This window comes from Somniosus microcephalus, chromosome 5 (assembly GCF_052327205.1).
Source record: "Somniosus microcephalus isolate GS21.2 chromosome 5, FLI_Smic_1.0, whole genome shotgun sequence".
In the NCBI taxonomy this organism is placed as follows: domain Eukaryota; kingdom Metazoa; phylum Chordata; class Chondrichthyes; order Squaliformes; family Somniosidae; genus Somniosus; species Somniosus microcephalus.
In genome coordinates, this window is record NC_140991.1 from 318,701,998 (window position 1) to 318,728,204 (window position 26,207).

Sequence of the window (26,207 nt, forward strand, 5' to 3'; positions counted from 1 at the left end):
TTGCACACAGCAAGCTCCCACAAACAGCAATGTGAGAATGGCCAGATGATCTGTTTTTGTTATGTTGGTTGTTGGTAATAAAAAGACAATATTTACTGTAGTTTTAAGATATCGTACCTCTAGGAGTCGAACGTTTTCTTTCTTGACTTTAACCAAATGCTGGATTTTTTGGTGCAAGTTCTGATGTCCTACCAATTTGCCATTCTCTTCAGTAAGGCTGGACACTTGTTGCCTCAGAGTTTCAACCTCCTGTTGTTTAAACAACAAAGAATTTTTAAAATGTGTATCTTATACCTAGGGGGGGGGAAATAAAAATCTTGTTAGCTTTAATTGTACAGGAAACTTTCTGGTATCCGGCACGGACAGGACCGACGTGGTGCCGGTTCATCAACAATTCCGGATAACCGAACGCTATAGTAAAAGCTGTTGCTCAGCACAAGTTGCAAGCGTCTCTGTAGCTTAGCAACAGCTTCAGCTACACCCTTGCACAGCAACAAATGGAGTAAAAAAAGTTTTTAAAAAAGTTAACGGAACCGACTCCTGAATTTTGCCAGTGGATAGAGCGTTCCGGTTATTTAGGGGCCGGTTAATCGAAAGTTTCCTGTACATGAAAGAGTTCACTGCTGGGAACTAGGTGGTGCACTGAGCTTTTGCATATGGTATCTGGGTATGAAACCAGCCTACATAGATCCAGTAAAGTCTCTTGTAGGCCAGCTGTAAGGATCCTACATGAACGGAGTTTTTAGGTAGTTAGGTGAGCTCAGCTCAGTTTTTAGTGGGCATGGGTCTACATGAAAAAACCCACAAAGATGATGTGTGGGAAATGGAGATGGGATGGGAAACAAATCATGAAGTGTTCGGATAAAGTAAATAAGGAGAAATTGTTTCCAGTGGCAGAAGGGTCGATAACCAGAGGGCACAGATTTAAGGTGATTGGCAAAAGAACCAGCGGCGACATGAAAAACTTTTTTACGCAGCGAGTGGTGAGGATTTGGAATGCGCTGCCTGATAGGGCGGTGGATACAGATTCAATAGCAGCCTTCAAAAGGGAATTGGATAAATACTTGAAGGAGAAAGAATTGCAGGGATATGGGGAAAGAGTGGGGGAGTGGGACTGACTGGATTGCTCTCCGAAAGAGCCAGCACAGACTCGATGGGCTGAATGGCCTCCTTTTGTGCTGTACGATTCTATCTCACAGGCCAGAAGAGGATGGGTGTTCTTTTAGGATTAGAGCGTTGTACAAGGGCGTCTTACGCTGCAGCTAGCCAAGTTATGATCTGGCACCGGCTGCCTGAAATATTGCGTTGTTTCCCAGTGCTAACATCCTTCACATTGACAAATACACACAAAACTAAAGCACCTGGAAATACATTAACGAATGCCATTACGGTGTGCCTTTTTAATAGACAACTATTTACAGTTTATCTGCAGCTCAGGTACAATTTCTGTTACGTGGAAATATTGCATCCAATTATCATAACAGAACAGTTTATCATTGAATGATACAGGAGGAGGCCATTCGGCCCATCGTGCCTATGCCGGCTCTTTATGGCTTCTCTCAATAGAGAATTTATTTTTAAAGTTTTCTCAAAACTTTGAACCAAGTTACAGCAGAAAGTCTCTATATTAGAACTTCGTCACATTCAGGAAGTTTGTCTGCCGAAAAGTATTTGTTAAACAGGTTAGTCACATTTGCAAACAGCACTTCCCAAAATACACATCATGTAGATCATACATACTGTGCAATGAAGCATGCCTTGTCTGAACCAATATGCTCAATCTATTTGAAGATACATCAGCAGCTTTAAATCACTTTCCCATCTCTCAAAACACAATAAATATATTGCCCAAGTTTCAATTAAGAAAGTTATAGAGGAACATTTATTAAGTTCCTCAAGTCTTCCGATGATTAAAAGTTGTTTTGTGCTAAAATAAATGTGAATTATCCAATAATTTGAATTAAGTAATGGTGGGAATTTAGTGCTAAAAATTGAACGGTCAGATAATTTGAATTAAGAGAAGGTACTTTAAAAGCTGGTATGTTATTACGCCCACGACTTGAGCACCACTTAGCAAAAACCGTATCAATGTAGTCATAAAAATCTGTGAAGGCGTGACCTACGTTACATACAGGAAACTTTTTTTTTTTATCCGGCATGGACGGGACCGACGTGGTGCCGGTTCATCAAAAATTCCGGATAACCGAACGCTATAGTAAAAGATACGGAGCTGAGAGCTCCGTATAAAGCAACAAACCCTTTAGCAACAGCTTCAGAACAATGGGCACAAGTTGCAAGCGTCTCTGTAGCTTAGCAACAGCTGCAGCCACACCCTTGCACAGCAACAAATGTAGTAAAAAAAAATAAAAGTTACCTGAACCTACTCCTGAATTTTGCCGGTTAACCGAGATTTCCGGTTATTTAGGTGCCGGTTAATCGAAAGTTTCCTGTAAATAGATTACTAGTCTTATGTCATTTCCGCTTCCTCCACCCCCCTTCTTGGTGATGTATAGAATCATAGAAATTTACAGAACAGAAGGAGGCCATTCGGCCCATCGTGTCTGTGCCGGCCGACAAAGAGCTCTCCAGCCTAATCCCACTTTCCAGCTCTTGGTCCGTAGCCCTGTAGGTTCCGGCACTTCAAGTGTATATCCAAGTACTTTTTAAACGTGATGAGGGTTTCTGCCTCTACCACCCTTTCAGGCAGTGAGTTCCAGACCCCCACCACCCTCGGTGAAAAAAGTTCTCCTCAACTCCCCTCTAATCCTTCCACCAATTACTTTAAATCTATGCCCTCTGGTGATAAATTAAAACAGCAAAGTCTTGGAAAAAGATCAGGCTTGCAAGTTTTTTCCCCCCTCGGTCCTGTAATTGAAAAAGTGATTTACCCTCAGGTGAATCCAGCTGAACTGTTGCTTTTCTCTCTCTGATCTTTATTCAACAAATTTCATTAATTACCCATGCAAGTCTCTCTTTCTCTTCACGAGCAGATTCTAGTGCTGATCGAAACTCTTCCTTGTCGTTGAAAGCTTTTGCTTCTAAACTCCTGGTCCGCTCGAGCTCCTCCTGAAACTCTTTAATGGAGCACTCAATCACTTGCAGCGTTGTCGTTTTCTCTGTTAAGCTATAGAGAGGAGAGATTGGTGCGATTGGAGAGATTGGTATGCACAATTTAACAAGCGGAATTCATGGTACAGAAGTTTTTTTTTAACAAAGCATACAAAAGTATTTTGCCAAGTAGTTTTGGCTTACCACTTCCTCACTTTTCTTTAAATGAAAAGGACTCCTTTGCAGTGATATAAACAGAGGGCAAAATAAGATGAGACTCCATTTTCCAATGGGTAAATGCATCACATAGTCTGATCCTACACAGACGAGAAAAATCACCTATTTCCCTTAGCAGAGAGGTCAATAACCAGAGGGCACAGATTTAAAGTAATTGGTAGAAGGATTAGAGGGAAGTTGAGGAGAACTTGTTTCACCCAGAGGGTGGTGGGGTCTGGAACTCTCTGCCTGAAAGGGTGGTCGAGGCAGAAACCCTCATCGCATTTAAAAAGTACTTGGATATGCACTTGAAGTGCCGGAACCTACAGGGCTACGGACCAAGAGCTGGAAAGTGGGATTAGGCTGGAGAGCTCTTTGTCGGCCGGCACAGACACGATGGGCCGAATGGCCTCCTTCTGTACCGTAAACTTCTATAATCACAGGTTTCATTTCCTATATGTGCCAAGAGATTAGCGTGTAAAGTTAAGGCACATGGGATTGGGGGCAAGGTATTGACTTGGATAGAGAACTGATTGGTAGACAGAAAGCAAAGAGTTGGAATAAACGGCTCTTTTTCCGAGTGGCAGGCAGTGACTAGTGGGGTACCGCAGGGATCGGTCCTAGGACCCCAGCTATTCACAATATATATTAATAATGATCTAGACAAGGGAACTAGATGTAATATCTCCAAATGTGCAGATGACACAAAGCTGGGTGGGCGTGTGTGCTGTGAGGAGGATGCCGAGAAACGACAGGATAATTTGGACAGGTTGGGTGATTGGGCAGAAGCATGGCAGATGCAATATAACGTGGATAAATGTGAGGTTATCCACTTTGGTGGCAAAAACAGGAAGGCAGATTATCTGAATGGCAATAGATTGGGAGAAGGGGAAGTGCAACGAGACCTGGGTGTCCTTGTGCACCAGTCGCTGAAGGTAAGCATGCAGGTGCAGCAGGCGGTTAAGGCGGCAAATGGTATGTTGGCCTTCGTAGCGAGAGGGTTTGAGTACAAGAACAAGGATGTCTTGCTGCAGTTGTACAGGGCCTTGGTGAGACCACACCTTGAGTATTGTGTGCAGTTTTGGTCACCTTATCTGAGGAAGGATGTTCTTGCCATGGAAGGAGATCAGCGAAGATTCGCCAGGCTGATACCTGGGATGGCAGGAATGACGTATGAGGAGAGATTGGGCTTGTACTCGCTGGAGTTTAGAAGAATGAGAGGGGATCTCATTGAAACTTATAAAATTCTGACAGGACTGGACAGACCAGATGCAGGAAGGATGTTCCCGATGGTCGGGAGGTCCAGAACCAGGGGTCACAGTCTAAGGATAAGGGGTAGGCCATTTAGGACTGAGATGAGGAGGAATTTCTTTACCCAGAGTGGTGAACCTGTGGAATTCTCTACCACACAAGGCAGTTGAGGCTGTAGTCTATAGAATTTTGGAAGTCACTCGATAGTAATCCCGATGGGCCTTCCGCCTCTAATGCAGGGATGCGGAGATCAATATTAGCACCACTGTGGCTGAAGTCATTTGTAGGAACCCCCATTCCGGCTCCCATCAGATAACAGCACAAACCGGGAAGCAAACCAGTTAACTTCTGGTCAGTCACACGGTGCCATTATCAACTGAGCTCGTCAAACCTCACTGTAAGCAAATATTACCACGCGATGGTCATATTAACATGCAAAATATCCACTTACTCAGCTTCCACATTGGCCAGTTTTTCTATTACTGCTTCCTGTAAATTTAAAAATGAAGAAAATCAGTTGTGACCACAATAAGCTGCAACAAAATCTACACCTCATATCCTAAAAATGACAGCAAATAAACCCTTCCCCGCTCTCCTAAAGGCATTGGCTCCTTGCTGGAGCAGAGTTCCATGGGTGTTGGGTGCAATCTGGTATCTTACTCAAGTGCCCATCAGGCTATTAAAATCATTAGTTGGCATCGTGACCAAGATCCATCTTGTCCTCACAGCAGGAATTGCTGGATAGCGATCAAGAAAATTTCAAGCCAAATTTCTCTCCTTAACCTAGGCGTGTATAGCGGGCAAATTTAGCACTTCTGCCGCAACCCTAGCGGAGATCAGCCAACGCAGCAGAGCGAGAAGTGAATTTGGACAAATCAATTCCTCACTGGATTAGCTCACCTGAACCATCAGAGCAGTTCTGTTGTGTATGTATCTTTAAGGGAATAACTGGTCTCAGACTGCAGTACCGGCAGTGACCACCCCTGTATAAAAGGCCCTAGCAGGCTTCTGTAGTTTCAGTTTCCAGGTTGTCTCCATTCAGCATTGCGGCGCTCGAGCTGCGGGTAGATGAATTTTGGAGCGTGCGCGATGCTGAAAGGCTCGTGGATAACACGTTTAGCGAGTTGTGCACGCCTCAGGGTAGGGCAGCACAGGGGGTGACCATCAGGCGGAGCAACAAAGGCAGGCAGGTAGTGCAGGGAACCCCTGCGGACATCCCCCTTTCAAACAAGTATACCGCTTTGGATACTGCTGAGGGGGATGACTCACCAGGGGAAGGCAGCAGCGGCCAACTTCCTGGCACTGGGGGTGCTCCTGCTGCCCAGGAAGGGGGGAAAAAGAGTGGGAGAGCAATAGTGGTAGGGGATTCTATAGTAAGGGGAACAGATAGGCGTTTCTGTGGCCGTAGACGTGAATCCAGGATGGTTTGTTGCCTCCCTGGTGCCAGGGTCAAGGATGTCACTGAGCGGCTGCAGGGCATTCTGGAGGGGGAGGGAGAACAGCCAGTGGTCGTGGTCCACATTGGTACCAACGACATAGGTAAAAAGAGGGATGAGGTCCTGCAGCAAGAATTTAGGGAGCTAGGTGAAGGATTAAGGAGCAGGACCTCAAAGGTTGTAATCTCTGGATTACTCCCGGTGCCACGTGCTAGTAAGTATAGGAATAGGAAGATAGAACAGATGAATGCGTGGCTAAAGGGATGGTGCAGGGGGGAGGGCTTTAGTTTCCTGGATCACTGGGTCTGCTTCTGGGAAAGGTGGGACTTGTACAAGTCGGACGGTTTACACCTGAACCAGGGGGGAACCAATATCCTTGCGGGGAGGTTTGCTAGCACTGCTGGGGAGGGTTTAAACTAACTTGGCAGGGGGTTGGGGTACAGAGTGGAGCGAAAGTAGGGGGTGATTTATGGCCAAATACAGAGGGAAAAACAAGTCAGCTGGGAAGGCAGAGCAAATATGTGAAGGCAAAAGAGAATATGGCAGGGCTGGAAGGCATTTATTTTAATGCAAGGAGTCTTGCAAATAAGGTGGATGAACTGAAGTTGTTGTTGAACACATGGGAGTACGATATTGTTGCTATCACGGAGACATGGTTGAGGGAGGGTCAGGACTGGCAGCTCAATATTCCGGGGTATAGAATCTTCAGGCGAGACAGAGGGGGGTGTAAAAGGGGAGGGGGTGTTGCAATATTAATTAAGGAGTCAATTACTGCTGTAAGGAGGGATGATATATTAGCGGGTTCCTCTAATGAGGCCATATGGGTAGAACTTAAAAACAAAAAGGGGGCAAGCACTTTGCTGGGAGTGTACTATAGGCCCCCAAACAGTCAGGGGGAGATAGAGGAACAGATATGTAGGCAAATCTCAGAAGTGCGAAAATAATAGGGTAATAATAGTGGGGGATTTCAACTTCCCCAATATAAATTGGGACAGTCAGAGTGTGAAAGGCTTAGAGGGTGCAGAATTCTTAAAGTGCATCCAGGAGAGCTTTTTGAGCCAACATGTAGAAAGTCCTACAAGAGAGGGGGCGGTACTGGACCTAATTCTGGGGAATGTAGCCGGGCAAGTGGTGGAAGTGTCAGTAGGAGAGCATTTTGGCGACAGTGACCATAATTCGGTGAGATTTAAGGTGGTCATGGAAAAAGACAAAGACGGCCCGGAAATAAGGGTTCTAAATTGGGGGAAGGCCGATTTTACTATGATAAGGCAGGATCTGGCCAAAGTGGACTGGGAGCAGCTGCTTATAGGAAAATCCACATCAAAACAGTGGGAGACTTTCAGAAGGGAAATAGAGAGAGTACAACGCCAACATGTTCCTGTAAAGGTCAAGGGTGGAACCAACAAGCAAAGGGAACCTTGGATGACAAGGGATATACAAAAATGCATTAGAAATAAGAGGGGGGCTTTTGGCAGTTACAAAAGACTAAAGACAGAAGAAGCCCTAGAGGAGTATAAAAAGTGCAGGGGCATACTTAAAAAAGAAATTAGGAGGGCGAGGAGGGGCCATGAAATAACACTGGCGAGCAAAATAAAGGAAAATCCTAAGATGTTTTATAAGTATATTAAGGGCAAGAGGATAACCAGGGAAAGGGTAGGGCCCATTAGGGACCAAAGTGGCAATCTGTGTGTAGAGCCAGAGGATGTAGGCGGGGTTTTAAATGAATTTTTTGCATCTGTGTTCACTATGGAGAAAGACGATGCAGACATAGAAATCGGGCAAGGGGACTGTGACATACTTGAACATATTAGCATCGAGAGGGAGGAGGTGCTAGCGGTTTTAGCGGGCCAAAAAGTGGATAAATCCCCAGGCCCGGACGAGATGTATCCCAGGCTGCTGTGGGAGGCAAGGGAGGAGATTGCAGGGGCTCTGACACTAATTTTCAGAACCTCTCTGGCCACAGGGGGATGTACCAGAGGACTGGAGAACAGCTAACGTAGTACCATTATTCAAGAAGGGTAGCAGGGATAAACCAGGGAATTACAGGCCAGTGAGTCTAACATCTGTGGTGGGGAAATTATTGGAAAAAATTCTGAGGGACAAAATTAATCTCCACTTGGAGAGGCAAGGATTAATCGGGGATAGTCAGCATGGCTTTGTTAAGGGTAAATCATGTCTAACAAATCTGATTGAATTTTTCGAGGGGGTGACTAGTGGGGTGGATGAGGGAAATGCTGTGGATGTGGTTTACATGGACTTCAGTAAAGCTTTTGACAAAGTCCCGCATAGGAGACTGGTCAAGAAGGTAAGAGCCCATGGGATCCAGGGTGCCTTGGCGCGTTGGATCCTAAACTGGCTGAGTGGCAGGAGGCAGAGGGTGATGGTCGAAGGTTGCTTTTGTGACTGGAAGCCTGTGTCCAGTGGGGTACCTCAGGGATCGGTGCTGGGTCCCTTATTGTTTGTGATCTACATAAATGATTTGGATGAGAATGTAAAAGGTATGATCAGTAAGTTCGCAGATGACACGAAAATTGGTGGGGTGGTAAATTGCGAGGAGGAAAGCCTCCGGCTACAGGACGATATAAACGGGTTGGTCAGATGGGCGGAAAAGTGGCAAATGGAATTTAACCCTGAAAAGTGCGAGGTGATGCATTTTGGACGGACAAATAAGGCAAGGGAATACACAATGAGTGGTAGGACCCTAGGAAGTACAGAGGGTCAGAGGGACCTTGGTGTACATGGACATAGATCCCTGAAGGCAGCGGAGCAGGTAGATAAGGTGGTTAAAAAGGCATATGGGATACTTGCCTTCATTAGCCGAGGCATAGAATATAAGAGCAGGGAGGTTATGATGGAGCTGTACAAAACGCTGGTGAGGCCACAGCTGGAGTACTGTGTGCAGTTCTGGTCGCCTCACTATAGGAAGGATGTGATTGCTTTGGAGAGGGTGCAGAGAAGATTCACCAGGATGTTACCTGGGATGGAGCGCCTCAGCTATGAAGAGAGGCTGGACAGGCTGGAGTTGTTTTCCTTGGAGCAGAGAAGGCTGAGGGGGGACCTGATTGAGGTGTACAAAATAATGAGGGGCATAGATAGGGTAGATAAAGAGGAACTTTTCCCCTTAGTGGGGGGGGGGGGGGGTCAATAACAAGGGGGCATAGATTCAGGGTAAGGGGCAGGAGATTTAGAGGGGATTTGAGGAGGAACTTTTTCACCCAGAGGGTGGTTGGAATGTGGAACTCACTGCCTGAAAGGGTGGTGGAGGCAGGAACCCTCACAACATTCAAGAAGCATTTGGATGAGCACTTGAAATGCCATTGCATACAAGGCTATGGACCAAATGCTGGAAAATGGGATTAGACTGGACAGGGATGGATGGGCGGCGCAGACACAATGGGCCGAAGGGCCTCTTTCTGTGCTGTAAAACTCTATGACTCTATGACTTGTTATAATCAACTCCTGCAGTCTGTGTCTCAATTATACACGGACATAATACTGGCGACGAGTAAGAAACGAACTTACCTGCAACTCGGCAGCACCTCAGACGACGTTATTGAAGGTCGAAGCCAGAAGAAAGAAAAAAAAAAATAATCCAGAGAAACTCGAGGAACGGGCATCGACCGTGGGCAACCGCCCTCCAAATCATCGAATTGAAAAGTGCAGGAGAGACTGTCGAGAGCCAGGCTTGGTTCTCCAGTCTGTGGTTTCCCAGCTAATCGGGCTGGTGGCAGGTAGTGCACGGATCCTTCCTGGGCTGCGGCGGGCTAGAGCTCGATCGGGTGGCTCTGCAATGGAGTCGGGAAGCAAAGAGAGAGAGAGAGAGAGGGTGGAGCACACAGGGCGCGGCCGGTGCTTCAAATCCGGGCAGCGTTCAGACCTAAGAGGGAGGGAAGTGTCCCAGAGGGTTCGCTCCACGACGGGAACGGTTCTTCAATTAACGGAGCAAATATTGAAGCGCGATAGAAAAATAAAAATACCGCGGAGAGCGGCGTTGGCAGCAGCGATCGGGGAGGCGCGAAGACCATAGGGCGTCGCCATTACAGGATAGTAAAATAAATATAATCGCCAGCAACAGCGTTGGCAGCAGCGGCGGGAAAGCGCGGGAGGCGCCATCTTAACTCGGCGGGGAAGAAGGAAAAGTGCGGGAGGCGCCATTTTGATCCGTCGGGAACGAAGGCAAAGCGCGGGAGGCGCCATCTTAGATTTTCAAGATGCCAAAGACTGGCGATATCACTGCCTTCGATAATGCAATAGAAGACTGGACCACATATGTGGAAAGAGTCGAGGTATATATTGCGAGGCAAACGAAATAGCCGATGAGAAAAAGGCATCGGTATTGCTAAATTTAATGGGCGCACGAACGTACGGCCTATTGCGGGACCTGATTACTCCAGCCAAACCGAAGGCGAAGAGTTTTAACGAAATTGTTGCTATCCTACAGGAACACCTAAATCCTACACCGCTGCTGATAGCAGAAAGATTTAAATTCCACAGGAGAAATCAGCATAAAAATGAGAGCAATGCTGATTACCTTACGGAACTACGCAAGCTATCAAAGCACTGCCAGTTCGGAGCAGGACTGGCAGATACCTTACGGGACAAATTTGTCTGTGGACTCCTGAGTGAAGGAACCCAGAAGAGGTTACTCTCAGAAAGAGCTGACGCTAGATAAGGCTTTCAGCGTGGTAGTATCTTACGAAGCAGCAGCAAGGGGAGCTGCGGAAATACAACAAAAGCCACAGGAATACGGCACCCACGAAATGACACGGGGATTTGCAAAATGTTATCGCTGCGGCAGAACAAACCATGACCAGAAGGACTGCTGGTCCAAGGACAAAATATGCAAGCAATGCGGAAAGATGGGACACATTGCACGAGTTTGCAGGTCTGGGAAGAAGACCAACGACAACAAAAAGGCTACTAAGGAACCGTACAGGAAAGTACAAAAGATGACGGACAGCAGTTCCGAAGACCAGATGAGCGATAGTGAATCCGGGAACAAGAGACTAAGCTGTCCCAAACTTCACAACATAATCACAAAAGAGGATCACCGAACCATTTGGGTCACCCTCACGATAGCAGGGTCCCAAGTCAAAATGGAATTGGATACAGGATCAGCTCTAACCGTCATGAATCGGCGAGACTACGAGCGGCTATTCTCACACATTCCCTTGAGAGAGACATCCATCGTCTTGAGGACGTATACAGGGCAAAAAGTATACCCCAGAGGAAAAATAAGGGTGCCTGTCGAATACAACGGCAAGAAAATACGGAAATTGTATCTCTACATTCTGCAAGATGGTGGACCACCGTTATTGGGACGTGAATGGATCAGAAAGATAAGTTTAGACTGGCATTCCATTCAGGCACTGACGGTGGCTGGTAAAAAGGATGACGACGTCACTCCTGGACGATTGTCAACAATCTTAGCTGACGCCAAAGAGGTATTTCAACAAGAACTGGGAACTCTTAAAGGCGTAACCGCCTCGATAAAAAGAGGAGAATGCAATTCCCAAGTTTTTCAAAGCAAGACCGGTACCGTATGCAATTCGCCCAGCCGTCGAGGCAGAGCTGGAGAATCCAGGCGTGTTATCTAAGGTAGACTGGAGCGAGTGGGCGACACCAATCGTTCCTGTCATGAAGAAAACGTTAAACAATAAGTCTGAGGAGCCAAGGAAGGTTCGCATCTGTGGGGACTTCAAGGTGACGGTGAACCCAGTCCTTCACACAGTACAGAATTCTCTTCCGAGGATAGAAGATATCTTCGCCTCACTATCTGGAGGGAAGCGTTTTACAAAAATTGACCTAGCACAAGCATATTTGCAGATGGAGGTTGAAGAATCCTCTAGGAAATATCTCACGATAAACACTCACAAAAGGTCTTTACCAGTATAATCGACTGGTATTCGGAGTAGCATCAGCTCCGGCGATATGGCAAAGAGCGATGGAACAAATCCTGCAAGGGATTCCGGGGACTCCGTGTTACTTGGACGACATCCTAGTGACAGGTGAAGATGACAGTGAACACCTTGCCAACCTAGAGCAGGTGCTCACTAGACTACATGAACATGGGCTACGAGCCAATCGCCCCAAGTGTGAGTTTTTTAAGAAACAGATATCGTATTGTGGCCACGTGATTGATGAAGAGGGGTTGCATAAGTCCCCTGACAAAATTGAAGCGGCAGTTAAGGCTCCAGCGCCTGAAAATGTGTCGCAACTGAGGTCATTCCTCGGTTTGGTGAATTACTACCATAAGTTTTTGCCGAATTTGTCCACAATTCTGCATCCACTGAACGCCCTACTACGAACGGGAGTAGCATGGAAATGGAGCGATGAATGTAAGCGGGCCTTTCAGAAGAGTAAGGACCTAATCACTTCAAGAGAAGTATTGGCTCACTACAACCCATCACTACCGATAAGACTGGCATGTGATGCGTCTCCCTATGGCATTGGGGCGGTACTGTCACATACATTCCTTGATGGTTCAGAGAGGCCGATAGCTTTTGCGTCACGCTCGTTAACTTCAGCTGAGCGTAACTACGCCCAGATTGACAGAGGCCCTCAGCCTGGTGTGGGGGGTGAAGAAGTTCAATCACTACCTGCACGGTCAGAAATTTACTCTACTAACTGATCATCAACCTCTCGTCTCCATTTTCAACCCTCAGAAGGGCGTACCGATAATGACGGCACAACGGCTACAGAGGTGGTCCCTTTTCCTAGGGGCACACCAATATGACATCGAGTACAAAGGAACTAAACAGCATGGGAATGCTGATGGATTGTCGCGCCTACCGTTGCCGACGGTGGAAGAAGAACTGGCAGTGGATCCAGTGGAGTTATTCCACTCGACTGTAGTCGAATGTCTCCCTGTGACGAATGCAAACATAGAAAAGGAAACACAAAATGACCCGACACTCTCCTGGGTCTATGATTTAACGGTGAAGGGATGGCCAGCACATGGCGAACCACTGCTGCCAGCATTCTCGCCGAGAAGAGAACAGCTGTCAGTGTGCCGAGGAACCTTGATGTGTGGATCCAGAGTAGTAATTCCACCCAAATTGAAGGATAGAGTGCTCAATGAGCTTCATGAGGGTCATCTGGGTGGGGTAAAAATGAAGAGCTCAGCCAGAGCGTTTGTGTGGTGGCCGGGAATCGATAGAGAAATCGAAGAGATGATCAAGAGCTGTACAGGATGCCAGAAGGTCCAAAACGCCCCACCACAAGCCCCTCTACATCCATGGGAGTGGCCCTCATCTCCATGGCAAAAGGTGCACATTGATTTTGCTGGTTCCTTTATGGACTCGATGTTTTTAATTGCGGTGGATGCACATTCAAAGTGGCCAGAGGTAATAAAAATGTCCTCAACCACCACAGAAAAAACTATCAGTCTTACGAACCATATTCGCCAGGAATGGGCTGCCTGAACAGATTTGCTCTGACAATGGACCACAGTTTGTGTCTGAAGAGTTCCGGAGGTTCTTAAAGAACAATGGTGTTAAGCATTACACATCCGCCCCATATCATCCAGCCACTAATGGATTGGCCGAGAGGTTTGTTCAAACATTCAAGAAGGCTATCAAGGCAATGTGTAATGAAGATACACCCCTACAACACAAGGTGGATAACTTCTTGTTTGCCTACCGGAATGCGACACATGCGGTTACCAACCAAACTCCAGCCATGATGTTCTTCAATCGAAGACTACGATGCCGCTTGGATTTGGTTAAGCCAAACGTCCGAAGAGATGTGGAGAACAGGCAGTTTCAGAATATGAATGAAAGGCCGACCAGGAGTTTTAAGATAGGTCAACCAGTTTTGGCCCGGGACTACCGCACAGAGAAATAGCAGCCAGGAACGATCTGTACACGGCAAGGACCTCTAATGTATACCGTGGACGTTGGAGAGAGCATTGTAAGACGCCATGCTGACCAGATTCTAGAGTCACTGGAAAACGTCAACTCCACACCACGATCTGATACACCTGGCGATGAAACCGAAGTACCAATTGCATCTACCGCAGAATCGGTGATATTGGAAGATGAACCAAACAACGACATTGATCCCAACTCAACCTTGCCAGAAGAACCTGATATCCCAAAGAGGCGTTATCCAGACAGAATCAGGAAGCCTCCTCAAAGACTGAACTTATAATTGCTTAACTTCAACCAATGTATCTAGCAACCGTAATTGTAATTAGTTATTATTTAGTTGTTAAATGAATGTTATGTACTGTTTATCTAAAAGGGGAGGAATTGTTGTGTATGTACCTTTAAGGGAATAACTGGTCTCAGACTGCAGTACCGGCAGTGACCACCCCTGTATAAAAGGCCCTAGCAGGCTTCTGTAGTTTCAGTTTCCAGGTTGTCTCCATTCAGTAAAGACTTGTTATAATCAACTCCTGCAGTCCGTGTCTCAATTATACACGGACATAGTAAGTTCCACCCAACTTTATGAAAAGAAATTAAACTATTGTATTTGCAGGGGAGCAAACTGTGGCTATTTTATAGTGTTATAACAAGAACCACCTAGAATTTGTTCAGCCTCAAGAAAAATACTCCCAAGATTTTGATGACTGTGTGCTTTCATGCTCCTTTCATTTTGTTTGATTTTGGGGATATCCCAAACACTTAGCCAACACTGTGAATCTTTGGAATTCTGTACCCCAGGGGGCTGTGGATGCAGAGTCGTTGAGTATATTCAAGGCGGAGGTCGATAGATTTTTGGACTCTAGGGGAATCGAGGGATATGGGGATCGGGCAGGGAAGTGGAGTTGATGTCAAAGATCAGCTATGATACTGAATGGCGGAGCAGGCTCGAGGGGCCGTGTGGCCGACTCCATGACAATGATAATGTTTATAAGTTGTCCAAATCATACAAACTTACAGAATGCCAGATTAAATACATCCGAAGGATAAATTTACACTGATAATCATGTCAATTTTTCTATGCCAAAAAGTCATAAGTAAATAGGAATACCTTGGCCTTTGATTCTTCTATTAATTTCTCCTCTGGCTTGTTCGGTTGCTGTGGCTTGGTGATATCATTGCTTTAAAAAAAATACAAACACATTTATATAATTTTGCCATACAAAAGAAAACAAATTTCAAACACAGAAAATCAAGCTGATCTGAAAGTGATTATTTAAAAAAACACACATCTGTGGACCAGAAATTTATTTCAGTAATTTTATATTATTAAAGCACATTAGTAACCATTACAATTTCAGGTTTTATTGGGAAAAGTTTTGCCTCCAAGTGCCTGTCTGTTCCGGCTTCTCACACCACTTTTGGCATCGACCTATCGCTTTGTACTGTGATGTAATGCACAGAGAACGAGAGAGTACTCTGCTGACCCACATCATCAGAACCACAAGCGCGGAACCAAAGCAAACCTATTCTATTTACAGATGAAAGACAGTATTACAATCAAAATATACAATTAGGAGTGCTACATACAATTGTAATAAAATAAGTTATACAACTAGAGAAGATTCATACATCAATCTACCCATGAAATGAGCCATATTGAAATTTAAAACCCAACCTAACCTGATCTGAGATCCAAGCAATGTTCACATTTTTCTTTGGGGGTGCGCGGTCCCTTTAACGGGCTGCGCGGCCCATTCAAACTTCTGAGCATGCATGGTTTTTCCATTTAAAAGCCGGTGAGCCGTCCTGCGCGGGACCTCCAGACTGCTGCGCGGCCGTGCAGCTTAACAGTAACGTTAGGGGTGTATAAAGGAGACTTGGATCTAACGGCCCTTCCCCCTGCACCTTCTCGTGCAAGCACAGGAGATGCAACACATGCCCTTATACCTCCTCCCTTCCCACTGTCCAGGGCCCCAAACACCCCTTCCAGGTGAAACAGCGATTTACTTGTACATCTTGCAATTTAATATACTGTATTCGCTGCTCACGATGTGGTCTCCTCTACATTGGGGAGACCAAATGCAGATTGGGCGACCGCTTTGCGGAACACCTCCGTTCAGTCCGTACGGGTGACCCTGAGCTTCCGGTCGCCTGTCACTTTAATTCTCCGCTTCACTCCCACTCTAATCTCGGTCCTCAGCCTATTGCATTGTTCCAGTGTAGTTCAACGTAAGCTCAAGGAACAGCACCTCATCTTTCGATTAGGCACTTTACAGCCTCAACATTGAGTTCAACAATTTCAAACTATAACCCCTGCCCCCATTTTTCATGCTGTATGATTTTGCCATTCCCATTTGCAACATTTTATCTTTCCTGCCCCTTACATAAGCACAGTATGTTCCTTCAATGCCCTCCTGTCTCTGCACCTGCTTAGTATCTGTTACATCTCCAGCTTTTTCCAGTTCTGATGAAGGGTCCCAGACCCGAATCGTTGACTCTGTTTCTCTCTCCACGGATGCTGCCTGGCCTGCTGAGTGTTTCCAGCATTTTCTGTTGTTATTTCTCCTTTGTACATCTGCTCATGGAAATTAACCTAAATTTGATTTCTTAGCAAAAAGAACTTGCATTTATGTAGCGCCTTTCATGCCTTCAGGACTCTCCAAGTGCTTTACAGCCAATCAATTACTTAAAGTATAGTTGCCATTTTGTGGGAAAACCAGCAGCCAATTTATGCACAGCAAGATCCCACAAACGGCAATGAAATGAGCGACCATTTAACCAAAATCTGGCGATGTTGGTTAAGGTATAAATGTTGGCCAGGGCTCTGGGAAAACTCACCAGCTCTTCCTTGAAAATGCCATAGGATCTTAAACGTCCACAGGGCAAACAGGGCCTCAGTTTAAATTCTCATCCAAAGAAAGGACAGCACTTCCTGAAGTGTCAACCTAGATTACGCACACAAGTCCTGGAGTGGGATTTGAACCCTCGACCTTCTGACTCAGATGCAAGAGTGCTACTGCAGCAAGAATTGACCAAAATCACCACCTGCACCAAAAACTCTCAAATTCACATCATCTGCGTGAATGACAAACAATCTCATGACCTGGGTGTAAGATCTAGCTGCCACACAAGAATTCCATTAGCTGCCACACAAGAATTCCACCCTCCAAGTTCCAGAGAGGAACTTACTCCACAAGGTACTGGGCTACAATTCTCACATGAAACACTGACTGGTTGCATCCATGACACAACCATGTCAACCTTCTGAATATAGGCTCTTCACTACCTTCAAAACTGGCATTCAACAAAAAAAAAACAAGTGTTTCCCAGTCAATTTATAAACTTTTAAAAAATGTTGCTTCAAATAGATGGTTGGGACAGTGAAACAGAAGATTCAAAGTATTTGAAACTCAAACCCAAGTAGTTTTAAAAAAGGTTTTAAAATGATTTGACAAATTGTAGAAACAGACTTGTAACCACAACTTTGTACCTTTTCTGTGCGTCTATATAGCTCTCCAAATTCCGACAGTGCCTCTCCAAAGCATCCATTTCCAGCCGCAGATTTTTTGATTCGCATAACTGGCTCTAGAATGTTTTTGGGTAGGGAAGAGGGAAAAAAAAATCAAAAGTTAGGGAAATTTGATTTCCAACACTATCCATTTTCTAAGCCTTAAATCATACAGTTCAAAAGGACTTGCACGGGAGGGCAACGTCGAATGTTCAGACTGCTTCAGCACGCCACACATCACTTCCTCCAGGAACACAAGGAGATAAAACTCTAAATCAGTTCGTTGGCAGATTATTTACACTGGCCATTAGGGTAGGGAAGGAAAGAGAAAAGTGTCAGAATATGTTTTTTTACATTCCCAGTTGATTAGTTTGATATTAAGCCAAAACCAGACTTAATTCCAAGTGGACAAAGCAAAATCTAAGTATGGAAATGAAGTGTGTTTATTTTGCCATGTATTCTACAAAGAATTTCTAGGTTATCCATTATTCTATCAGTATAAATATGTTGAGCCAATATATTCATCGAAAATTAACTGATTTTAGCATACCCAAAATATTTAATACTGCTCTGTCTCCACCCCAAAGTAGCTCAAGAACATCCCACTAACAATACTGTCGGCTACATGCTCCATCGTCTAATTTAAACAATATTATTGGATTTATTTATAATATCTGGAAGTCAGTCTTTGCGACTACATCAATGATGAGCTCAGGTTTGTAGCCATTCTCTAGCCTATTTTACACAATCCATCACATGGCTCCAATTATTCCAGTATAAAAATCCGAGGTAGGGGAACTTGCCATGACAGTTGGATATAGAACTGTAAACCTTTCGAGTCCATACCTCAAATGCCACGACAGTGGATATAAGGGACACGGTAACTGTGAAACTGTATAGAAAAGCAGACAGTCCAGGCCCTCAGTTGGTAAATATATTGGGTGGCATGCAGAGTCACAGACTAGATTAGATCTCTGGTTTGTACAAAATTAGGCAACCTCAACCAATAGTCGAGCACAACAATGTCTATGGAAATGATTTTTTTTTAATTACTCATTCTTGGAATGTGGGCGCCACTGATAAGGCCAGCATTTATTGCCCATCCCTAATTGCCCTCGAGAAGGTGGTGGTGAGCTGCCTTCTGGACAACTGATCAGCTTGCTAGGCCATTTCAGAGGGCAGTTAAGAGTCAACCACATTGCTGTGGGTCTGCAGTCACATATCAGCCAGACCGGGCAAGGACAGTAGATTTCCTTCCCTAAAAGGACATTAGTGAACCAGATAGGTTTTTAACAACAATCCGGTAGTTTCATGGTCACCATTACTGATACTAGCTTTTTATACCAGATTTATTTAATTGAATTAAAATAAGCCCTTCAAAATAGATTAGAAAGGTTTACAGTTCTAAAGTCTTTGACAGGTGGTGGTTAAAGGGGAACTTGAGAGAGAATCGGGGTGCGTCAGGTCAGTATGACGAATGAGCTGTAACTTCTCCCAGCGAACCGGCCGTAACTGCGCAAGATTACAATGAATAGGTCTTCTTGTTGAGAGATGGTACATGCTCAGCAGGGAAGGAAAGAAGCTCTGCTGTTCTCCTGGATTGATAGCAGCAGTGCCCAGGAGATTCAACTTCCATTCTGGGAGACTTCCCAACAATCTGGGAAGGAAACTAGTGTACAGGCAAGTCTGGATATATTTTGTTGTACTTAGTTCTGGATTAGTATATGTAAATTGAAAGTCCAAAAATAGACTATTTGCCTACAGTTTGCTCTCAACTGCAAGTTACTCTATACAGGAAACTCTCCTAACCGGCACCTAAATATCCAGAAATCTCCCTTAACCGGCAAAATTCAGGAGTAGGTTCAGGTAAGTTTTACTGTATATTAGTGGCCGCGTAGCCGGGGCCCCCGCGCCCGCGCAACCGGGGCTCCCGCACCCACGCAACCGGGACCCCCGCACCCGCGACCCCCGCACCCGGGACCCCCGCACCCGCGCAACCGGGGCCCCCGCACCCGCGCAACCGGGACCCCCGCACCCGCGCAACCGGGACCCCCGCACCCAGGACCCCCGCACCCGTGGCCGTGTACAGGGCTCTCGTACCTTGGTAAGTATACCCCTCTGTAATCCGGACTTTTTGATCAACTGGCACCACGCCGGTCCCGTATAAAAGAGTTTCCTGTATCTAGTTTTAGATATTTTCAGATAGCTCAGTAAAATTATTTACTGTATAGTTTGTCATAAATAAAAAAATAAATGAACACAAGCCCTTGTCGACTACCTTGAGCTGTAAAATTTGTTCATTCTTGGAGATCCTTTCTAACTCCATCTCACTCAACAACATTTCCAAGGTGGCCTGGGATGCCCTTCGATCATCCAGTTCCCTCTGCTGAAACTCCAGGATTCTAACTGCATCTGCTTGGAATGTAGGAGGGGTTCTTGGAGTCTGTCGGGTCAGAAAAAGATCAAAAATAATTATGCCTTTAAAAAGAAGTTTATCATACTGCAGTGGCTGCATAGATAGAGTCAGCTATTGCTACACCTTTTTATATCAGTACACTTATCAGGTTATGGGGATGTGAATATTTAGATTTGCATGGGTGCGATCCCAGCAGTTATACTAGGTACAGAGATCTTGTAACCCGAACAACTACCCACTCGAACAGAATTTGTGGGGTCAGAAAGCAGGGCCCAGCAGAAGCAGAATGGGGAAAGGGGAGAGGGGTGTGCCATGACTGCCCCCATCAAAAAAAAAGCTATTTGGATGCACTAGAGAGGGTACAGAGGAGATTTACGAGGATATAATAGCAAAATACTGCGGATGCTGGAAATCTGAAACAACAGAAAATGCTGGAAATACTCAGCAGGCCAGGCAGCATCCGTGGAGAGAGAAACAGGGTTAACGTTTCAGGTCTGGGACCCTTCATCAGAACTGGAAAAAGCTGGAAATGTAACAGATTTTAAGCAGGTGCAGAGACGGGGGGGGGGGGCGGTTAGATGGGGAGGAAGGAATTGAAAGACCATGCTGTGAAAATGTTGCAAATGGGAATGGCAAAATCATACTGCATGAAAAATGGGGGATGGGGTTATTATCAGAAATTGTTGAACTCTATGTTGAGTCCAGCAGGCTGTAAAGTGCCCAATCGAAAAGATGAGGTGCTGTTCCTCGAGCTTACGTTGAGCTTCATTAGAACAGTGTAAGAGGCCGAGGTCAGAGTGGGAGTGAAGCGGAGAATTAAAGTGACAGGCGACCGGAAGCTCAGGGTCACCATTACGGACTAAACGGAGGTGTTCCGCAAAGCGGTCGCCCAATCTGTGTTTGGTCTCCCCAATGTAGAGGAGACCGCATCATGAGCAGCAAATACAGTATATTAAATTGCAAGAAGTACAAGTAAATCGCTGTTTCACCTGGAAGGGGTGTTTGGGGCCCCAGACAGTGGGAAGGGGGGAGGTAAAAGGGCATGTGTTGCATCTCCTGCACTTCACAGAATCACAGAAACCCCACAGTGCAGATAGAGGCCATTTCGGCCCATCGAGCCTGCACCGACACATATCCCACCCGATCCCCGTAACCCCTACACCAACACATATCCCACCCTATCCCCGTAACCCCACGTATTTAATCCCCCTAACACTAAGGGTCAATTTATCATAGCCAATCAACCTAACCCGCACATCTTTGGACTGTGGGAGGAAACCGGAGCACCCGGAGAAAACCCACGCAAACACGGGGAGAATGTGCAAACTCCACACAGACAGTCGCCCGAGGCCGGATTCGAACCCGGGTCCCTGGCGCTGTGAGGCAACAGTGCTAACCACACTGCCACCGGGAAGGTGCCAGGTGAAGGAGAAGGGCTGTTGGGGGTGATTGAGGAGTGGACCAGGGTGTCGCGGAGGGAGCGGTCCCTTCGGAATGCTGAAAGGGGAGGTGAGGGGAAGATGTGTTTGGTGGTGGGATCACGTTGGAGGCTGGTGGGATTTACGAGGATGTTGCCAGGACTGGAGAATTTTAGCTATGAGGAAAGATTGGATCGGCTGGGGTTGTTTTATTTGGAACAGAGAAGGCGGAGGGGAGATTTAATTGAGGTGTATAAAATTATGAGGGGCCGAGATAGAGTGGATAGGAAGGACCTATTTCCCCCAGCAGAGAGGTCAATAACCAGGGGGCAGAGATTTAAAGTAATTGGGAGAAGGATTAGAGGGGAGTTGAGGAGAACTTTTTTCACCCAGAGGGTGGTGGGGGTCTGGAACTCACTGCCTGAAAGGGTGGTAGAGGCAGAAACCCTCATCACATTTAAACAGTACTTGGATATACACTTGAAGTGCCGGAACCTACAGGGCTACGGACCAAGAGCTGGAAAGTGGGATTAGGCTGGATGGCTTATTTTTGGCCGGCACAGACACGATGGACCGAATGGCCTCCTTCTGTGCTGTAAATTTCTATGATTCTAAACTCGAGTGCCCCTTTAACCCCACCACCGACAACTTTTTGCATTGGGAGGGGTCCATGCCCGACCCCGAAGCGGGTCCCACTTCCACCAGAATTGGGCAGGTATGCTTGGCGAGAACTGGCGCACTCACAAATTGTACACCGGGTCCTGACAAAGGGCAAGTGTGTGTGGGAACTCCTGGTAAAACCTCTGCCCCCCCCCTTGGCATCACTGGCTTTGCAAGGCTCAGGTGGCGATTTCGCCCTTTACAAGGCCCCGCTGGAAACCCCAGCATAGGCCGGGACCTGAAATCTGGTTTCTGGCCAAATTGGGGGCCCTTCAACTGGAGTTTTAGCAGGCATGCTCCAGTAGAGCCAAGCAATTACCACAATACATCATGCTTTTAATAGAATACTATCAACTCCTTAGGAGATGGAGTAAAGGTCACCCTGACCTACCCAATTACCTGGGGTGGGGTCCTCAACCCACATAATAAAAAAAAACACCTTCTCCCTCTCCCAACTGCAGCAGCGCAACCATCCAAATATCTCTGCAGACTATTATGAGAACTCCAAAATAAATGTCCAAATTAGCAGCAACATGGATTGTTCTTCAGTTTACAAGATCTCTATACCTGGTACACTGCGACTATATTTTGCTGTAAATGCAAGTGCATAATTTGAGGCAACTTTGCGTTGTGAACGTCACCACCATTGAGAACAGGAATGAACTGTTCGCACTCCAAGACCCTCAACAGCTATTAGGTGGAAGAAATGCATTCAACATCCAGGCCAACGACAAACTGGTTGGAAGGAAAAACAGTGGGGGGGAATTTTAACCTCAAACAAACTGCAGGTAGGTTTGGAGCGTGGGGGGGAAATCATTAAATTGTTAAAAATGGGATTCCCGACCGGATCACGCCTCCAACCCACCCACTTCCTGTTTCCAGAGGCGGGACGGGGGAAGACGTCAATTTAATTATTATAATGAGGCTGGAAGCCTTTTTTTTAACCTCCATTTTGTTTTTAAAGCACAACGGGGACTGCTGGATCTAGGAGGCAAATACCTTTGTACCTACCTCCTGGATCCAAGGTCCCTACCTAACCCACCCCCCCCCAACGATCAGAGACTCCCTCACAAAGCCTGCGATCACCCACACTGCCCCCAGGCCTCCAACCCCCCCCAACGATAATGCCGAGGCCGGGCCCAATCTTCTCTTCACCCTCTCATATCCTTTTAACGCCCTGGCCCGATCCCCTCTCACTGGTTGACCCCTCCCATCCTCTCCCTGCACCCCCCCCCCACCCATTTAATGGCCCGCCTCTCATGCAAACCCTCCCTTCCTGCTCCGTGCGGCCGAGCCCTACCCATCTAGTCAGCCAGCCAGCCTCTCAATCTGGCTGGCTGTGGGCAGGAAACAGAGGCCTCACATGCAAATCAGGCCCCGCCGTTAAGTGTCGGTAGGGCCCGTGGGAAAACCGGCTTCCCGGGTGTCCCGACCGTATTGGCGCACCCCCCCACTCCCAATAACCTGCCTTCCTCCAGAAAATTCTGGCCAGTATCTCCGCAGTGGTAGAGGTCAGATGAAAATAATGTACCGTGGTCGACACTGCGATCAGAACCACAATTTTGTTCAAATGTAATATCTTGCACAAAGCCAGCCTACTATTCGCAAGCGGAGGTTCTGACCACAATGCTGTTTCTGCCCATATATGGGCGAGGTACCGTGGAACTGTTCTCCAGTACGAGTTGCTGCTTGTAGAGGGGGGGGGGGGGGGGGGGCGGGGGAAATGCTAAGCTTTCAGTGGTCTCACCTGTGGCATGTCAGCAGCAATCTCTCTGAAGGATTCAATCTGCCCAAATTTCTGTTCGTATTCACATTTTGTTGCTTGAATTTCAACATCTTTCACCTTCAGCTGGAAAATCCAGACAATCACATTTATAAAAACATTTCTTTAATATGGGGAACAGAATATTAACCATATGGGGCACACAATCACACATTCTGTAGCAATTAACAGTTCACTTTAACTGATTTCCATTAACAGTGGCTGAATTTCCTCAAGTATAAATTGTACAGTAAACTACAATATTCTACAAAAGCAAAATACAGCAGATTCTGGAAATCTGAAATGAAAACAGAAAATGCCCAGCAGGTCAGGCAGCATCTGTGGAGAGAGAATCAGAGTTACAAGTGAAGTCGCACCGTTTAATTTTATTACCTGGTCCTGAAGGTCTTTAATGATTGCCGCACTTTTCTCTGCTCCTTCCTGCATCATCTGCAATATTGCTGCCTGTTCTTTGGAGTCCTCCGTCAGCTGTTCGAGCTGCTGGGTGGCGTTGGTCAGGTCTTCTGTCAGCATCTCCATCTGAGGATTTAATATCAAGATGTGAGGACGTTGGGCAATAGCATGGTTTAACATTCAAACACTGGCCATTGCAGCTTATTTGCTAATGGGATTATATAGTTAGGAGAATATGGGCTTAAAAAACACAAAACAACCCCGGTAGCAGAAACAGGGGCTCTCAGATCAGGACCAAATTAAGTCATAGGTAGCAGGTCCTAGCACTTTCTATAAAAAACACACTTTCCCCCACAATAATCATCATGTGAAGGCAAGAGCAATTATTACAAATTTGCATCTGCTGTAGGGTTGCAAAATTCTGGGAATTTTTAAAAGAGGAAACTTTCCATGGGAATTTTCGGGAATTGAGGTTTTTTGCACACTGATGGTTTTTGTCTCTGACCCTTATATTATCTTTGTCGTCAAAATAGACATACTGTTCCATACAAATAAAAACAGGCTTTCAAAACTTTATTTGGGTTATAATTTTGAACTTTATTGAACCCCCACAAAAAGACCCATCTAAAATAAAATAAAAAAAGAGCGTCAGCTTATTTAGCCTGTAATTTGTCCTTATTTTGTCCCTTTGAGTCTTCTACTCATGAGTCTTCTGAGTCTTCTACTCCTCATTGCTCCTCCTGATTCTCTGACTCTGGCTCTGACGTGTCCATTTCCTCCTCTGTGTCAGTGTCTAGCTGTGTGGTGGACACTTCTGTATCTGGCTCAATAAGTTGTAGGTTCGCCCGGAGAGCCACCAGTTTCTCCACTCTCGTTAGTCAGCCTGTTGCGCACCTTTGTATGCGTATTCCCAAAAAGTGACCAGTTTCGTTCAGAGGCCGCTGATGAAGGTGAGATTTGGAGTATCACCGATGCAATAGGTGACAGGGCCTCAGATGCACAAAGTCCCTTCCACCAGGTATGTGCACTGGTATGCTTGCATGATTCCCATATCCCATTCCCATTCCAAAGACCTTGCTTGGTAGAGAACTTTGCCAGACTTCCCAGAACTTTGCCCACATCCAGATTGAGATGGTGTGAGAGGGTAGAAATCACACTGTAAGCGCTGTTGATCTGTTCTCCAGAAAGTATTGGTCTCCCAACATGCTTTGGGTCCAGCATGTATGCTGCAGCATGAATCGGCTTGACACAAAATTCTTGACGCGTCTGTATGAATTGAACAATTGCCTTCTCCTCTGCTTTGAGCAGCAGGGATGTGGGTAGGGCAATGCTGATTTGTTCTTTTAAATCCGTAAAAAGCCCGAGAACATCTGACAAGACAGCGTCATCTCCTTCAATCTGAGCAATTGCAGATGCTACTGGTGAGAGTAGTTTAAGGCTGCTAACCACTCTCTCCCAAAACACATCATCCAGCAGTATTTTCTTAATGGTGGTTTCCATATCCCCAGACTGGGATATTGCCATTTCTTGCAGCGACTCCTTACCCTCCAGAAGGCTGTTGTACATTATGACAACACCACCCCATCTAGTGTTGTTGGGCAGCGTCAGTGTGGTGTTCTTGTTCTTTGTCATTTGCTTGGAGTTGTAGGTTGCTGCAACTACCTGTTTTCCCCTGACATACTTAACAACTTGCTTGGCTCTCTTGTACAGTGCTTCCATGGTTCTCAAACCCATGATGTCCTTGAGAAGCAGGTTAAGCCCATGAGCTGCGCACCCAATAGACGTAATATGAGTGAAGTTGTTGCATTTGGATAAATGCTGCTGCATCTTTGTGGCATTCTTTACATATGGCTTTCTACAGTGTTTGCACATGTACAGTCTTTCCATCTTTAATGCCTGGGGTAAAATGCTTCCACACATCCGACGGTAAACGTGGCATTGTTCCATGCAGAGAAATAAAGGGCATTCATCTCTGTCGAACTGCGGTCGATCAGCACGATTGCAACAGGGTGAGTACATTTTTGCTGATGCTCCATGTGATGGAAGCATGACCTGTACACACACGATGCTACATCACCAATAGTGTATTATTTTGTATATTTTAAATTGAAGGACAACAGAGTTCAACAAGTAACTGGTTTATTTGGTATAAAGTCTGATTTACTTACTGCATCATCACAACATCAGCAGAAAACAAAATGACTTCCCTC

General features: G+C 46.0%; 1 protein-coding gene across 1 annotated transcript in view; it reads right to left on the reverse strand.

The window, feature by feature from the left end:
• The window catches only part of kif15 (kinesin family member 15), a 102,429-nt gene that overhangs the window by 5,857 nt on the left and 70,365 nt on the right, over window positions 1-26,207 (reverse strand). Inside the window, exons 27-34 of the mRNA XM_085989315.1 lie at window positions 23,977-24,123; window positions 23,569-23,670; window positions 19,606-19,770; window positions 17,310-17,404; window positions 14,928-14,997; window positions 4,967-5,004; window positions 2,959-3,124; window positions 118-249 (exon numbers count right to left, since the gene is read on the reverse strand). Of these exons, the coding sequence (XP_085845441.1) occupies window positions 118-249; window positions 2,959-3,124; window positions 4,967-5,004; window positions 14,928-14,997; window positions 17,310-17,404; window positions 19,606-19,770; window positions 23,569-23,670; window positions 23,977-24,123 (915 nt within the window). The remainder of the gene's footprint in view (window positions 1-117; window positions 250-2,958; window positions 3,125-4,966; window positions 5,005-14,927; window positions 14,998-17,309; window positions 17,405-19,605; window positions 19,771-23,568; window positions 23,671-23,976; window positions 24,124-26,207) is intronic.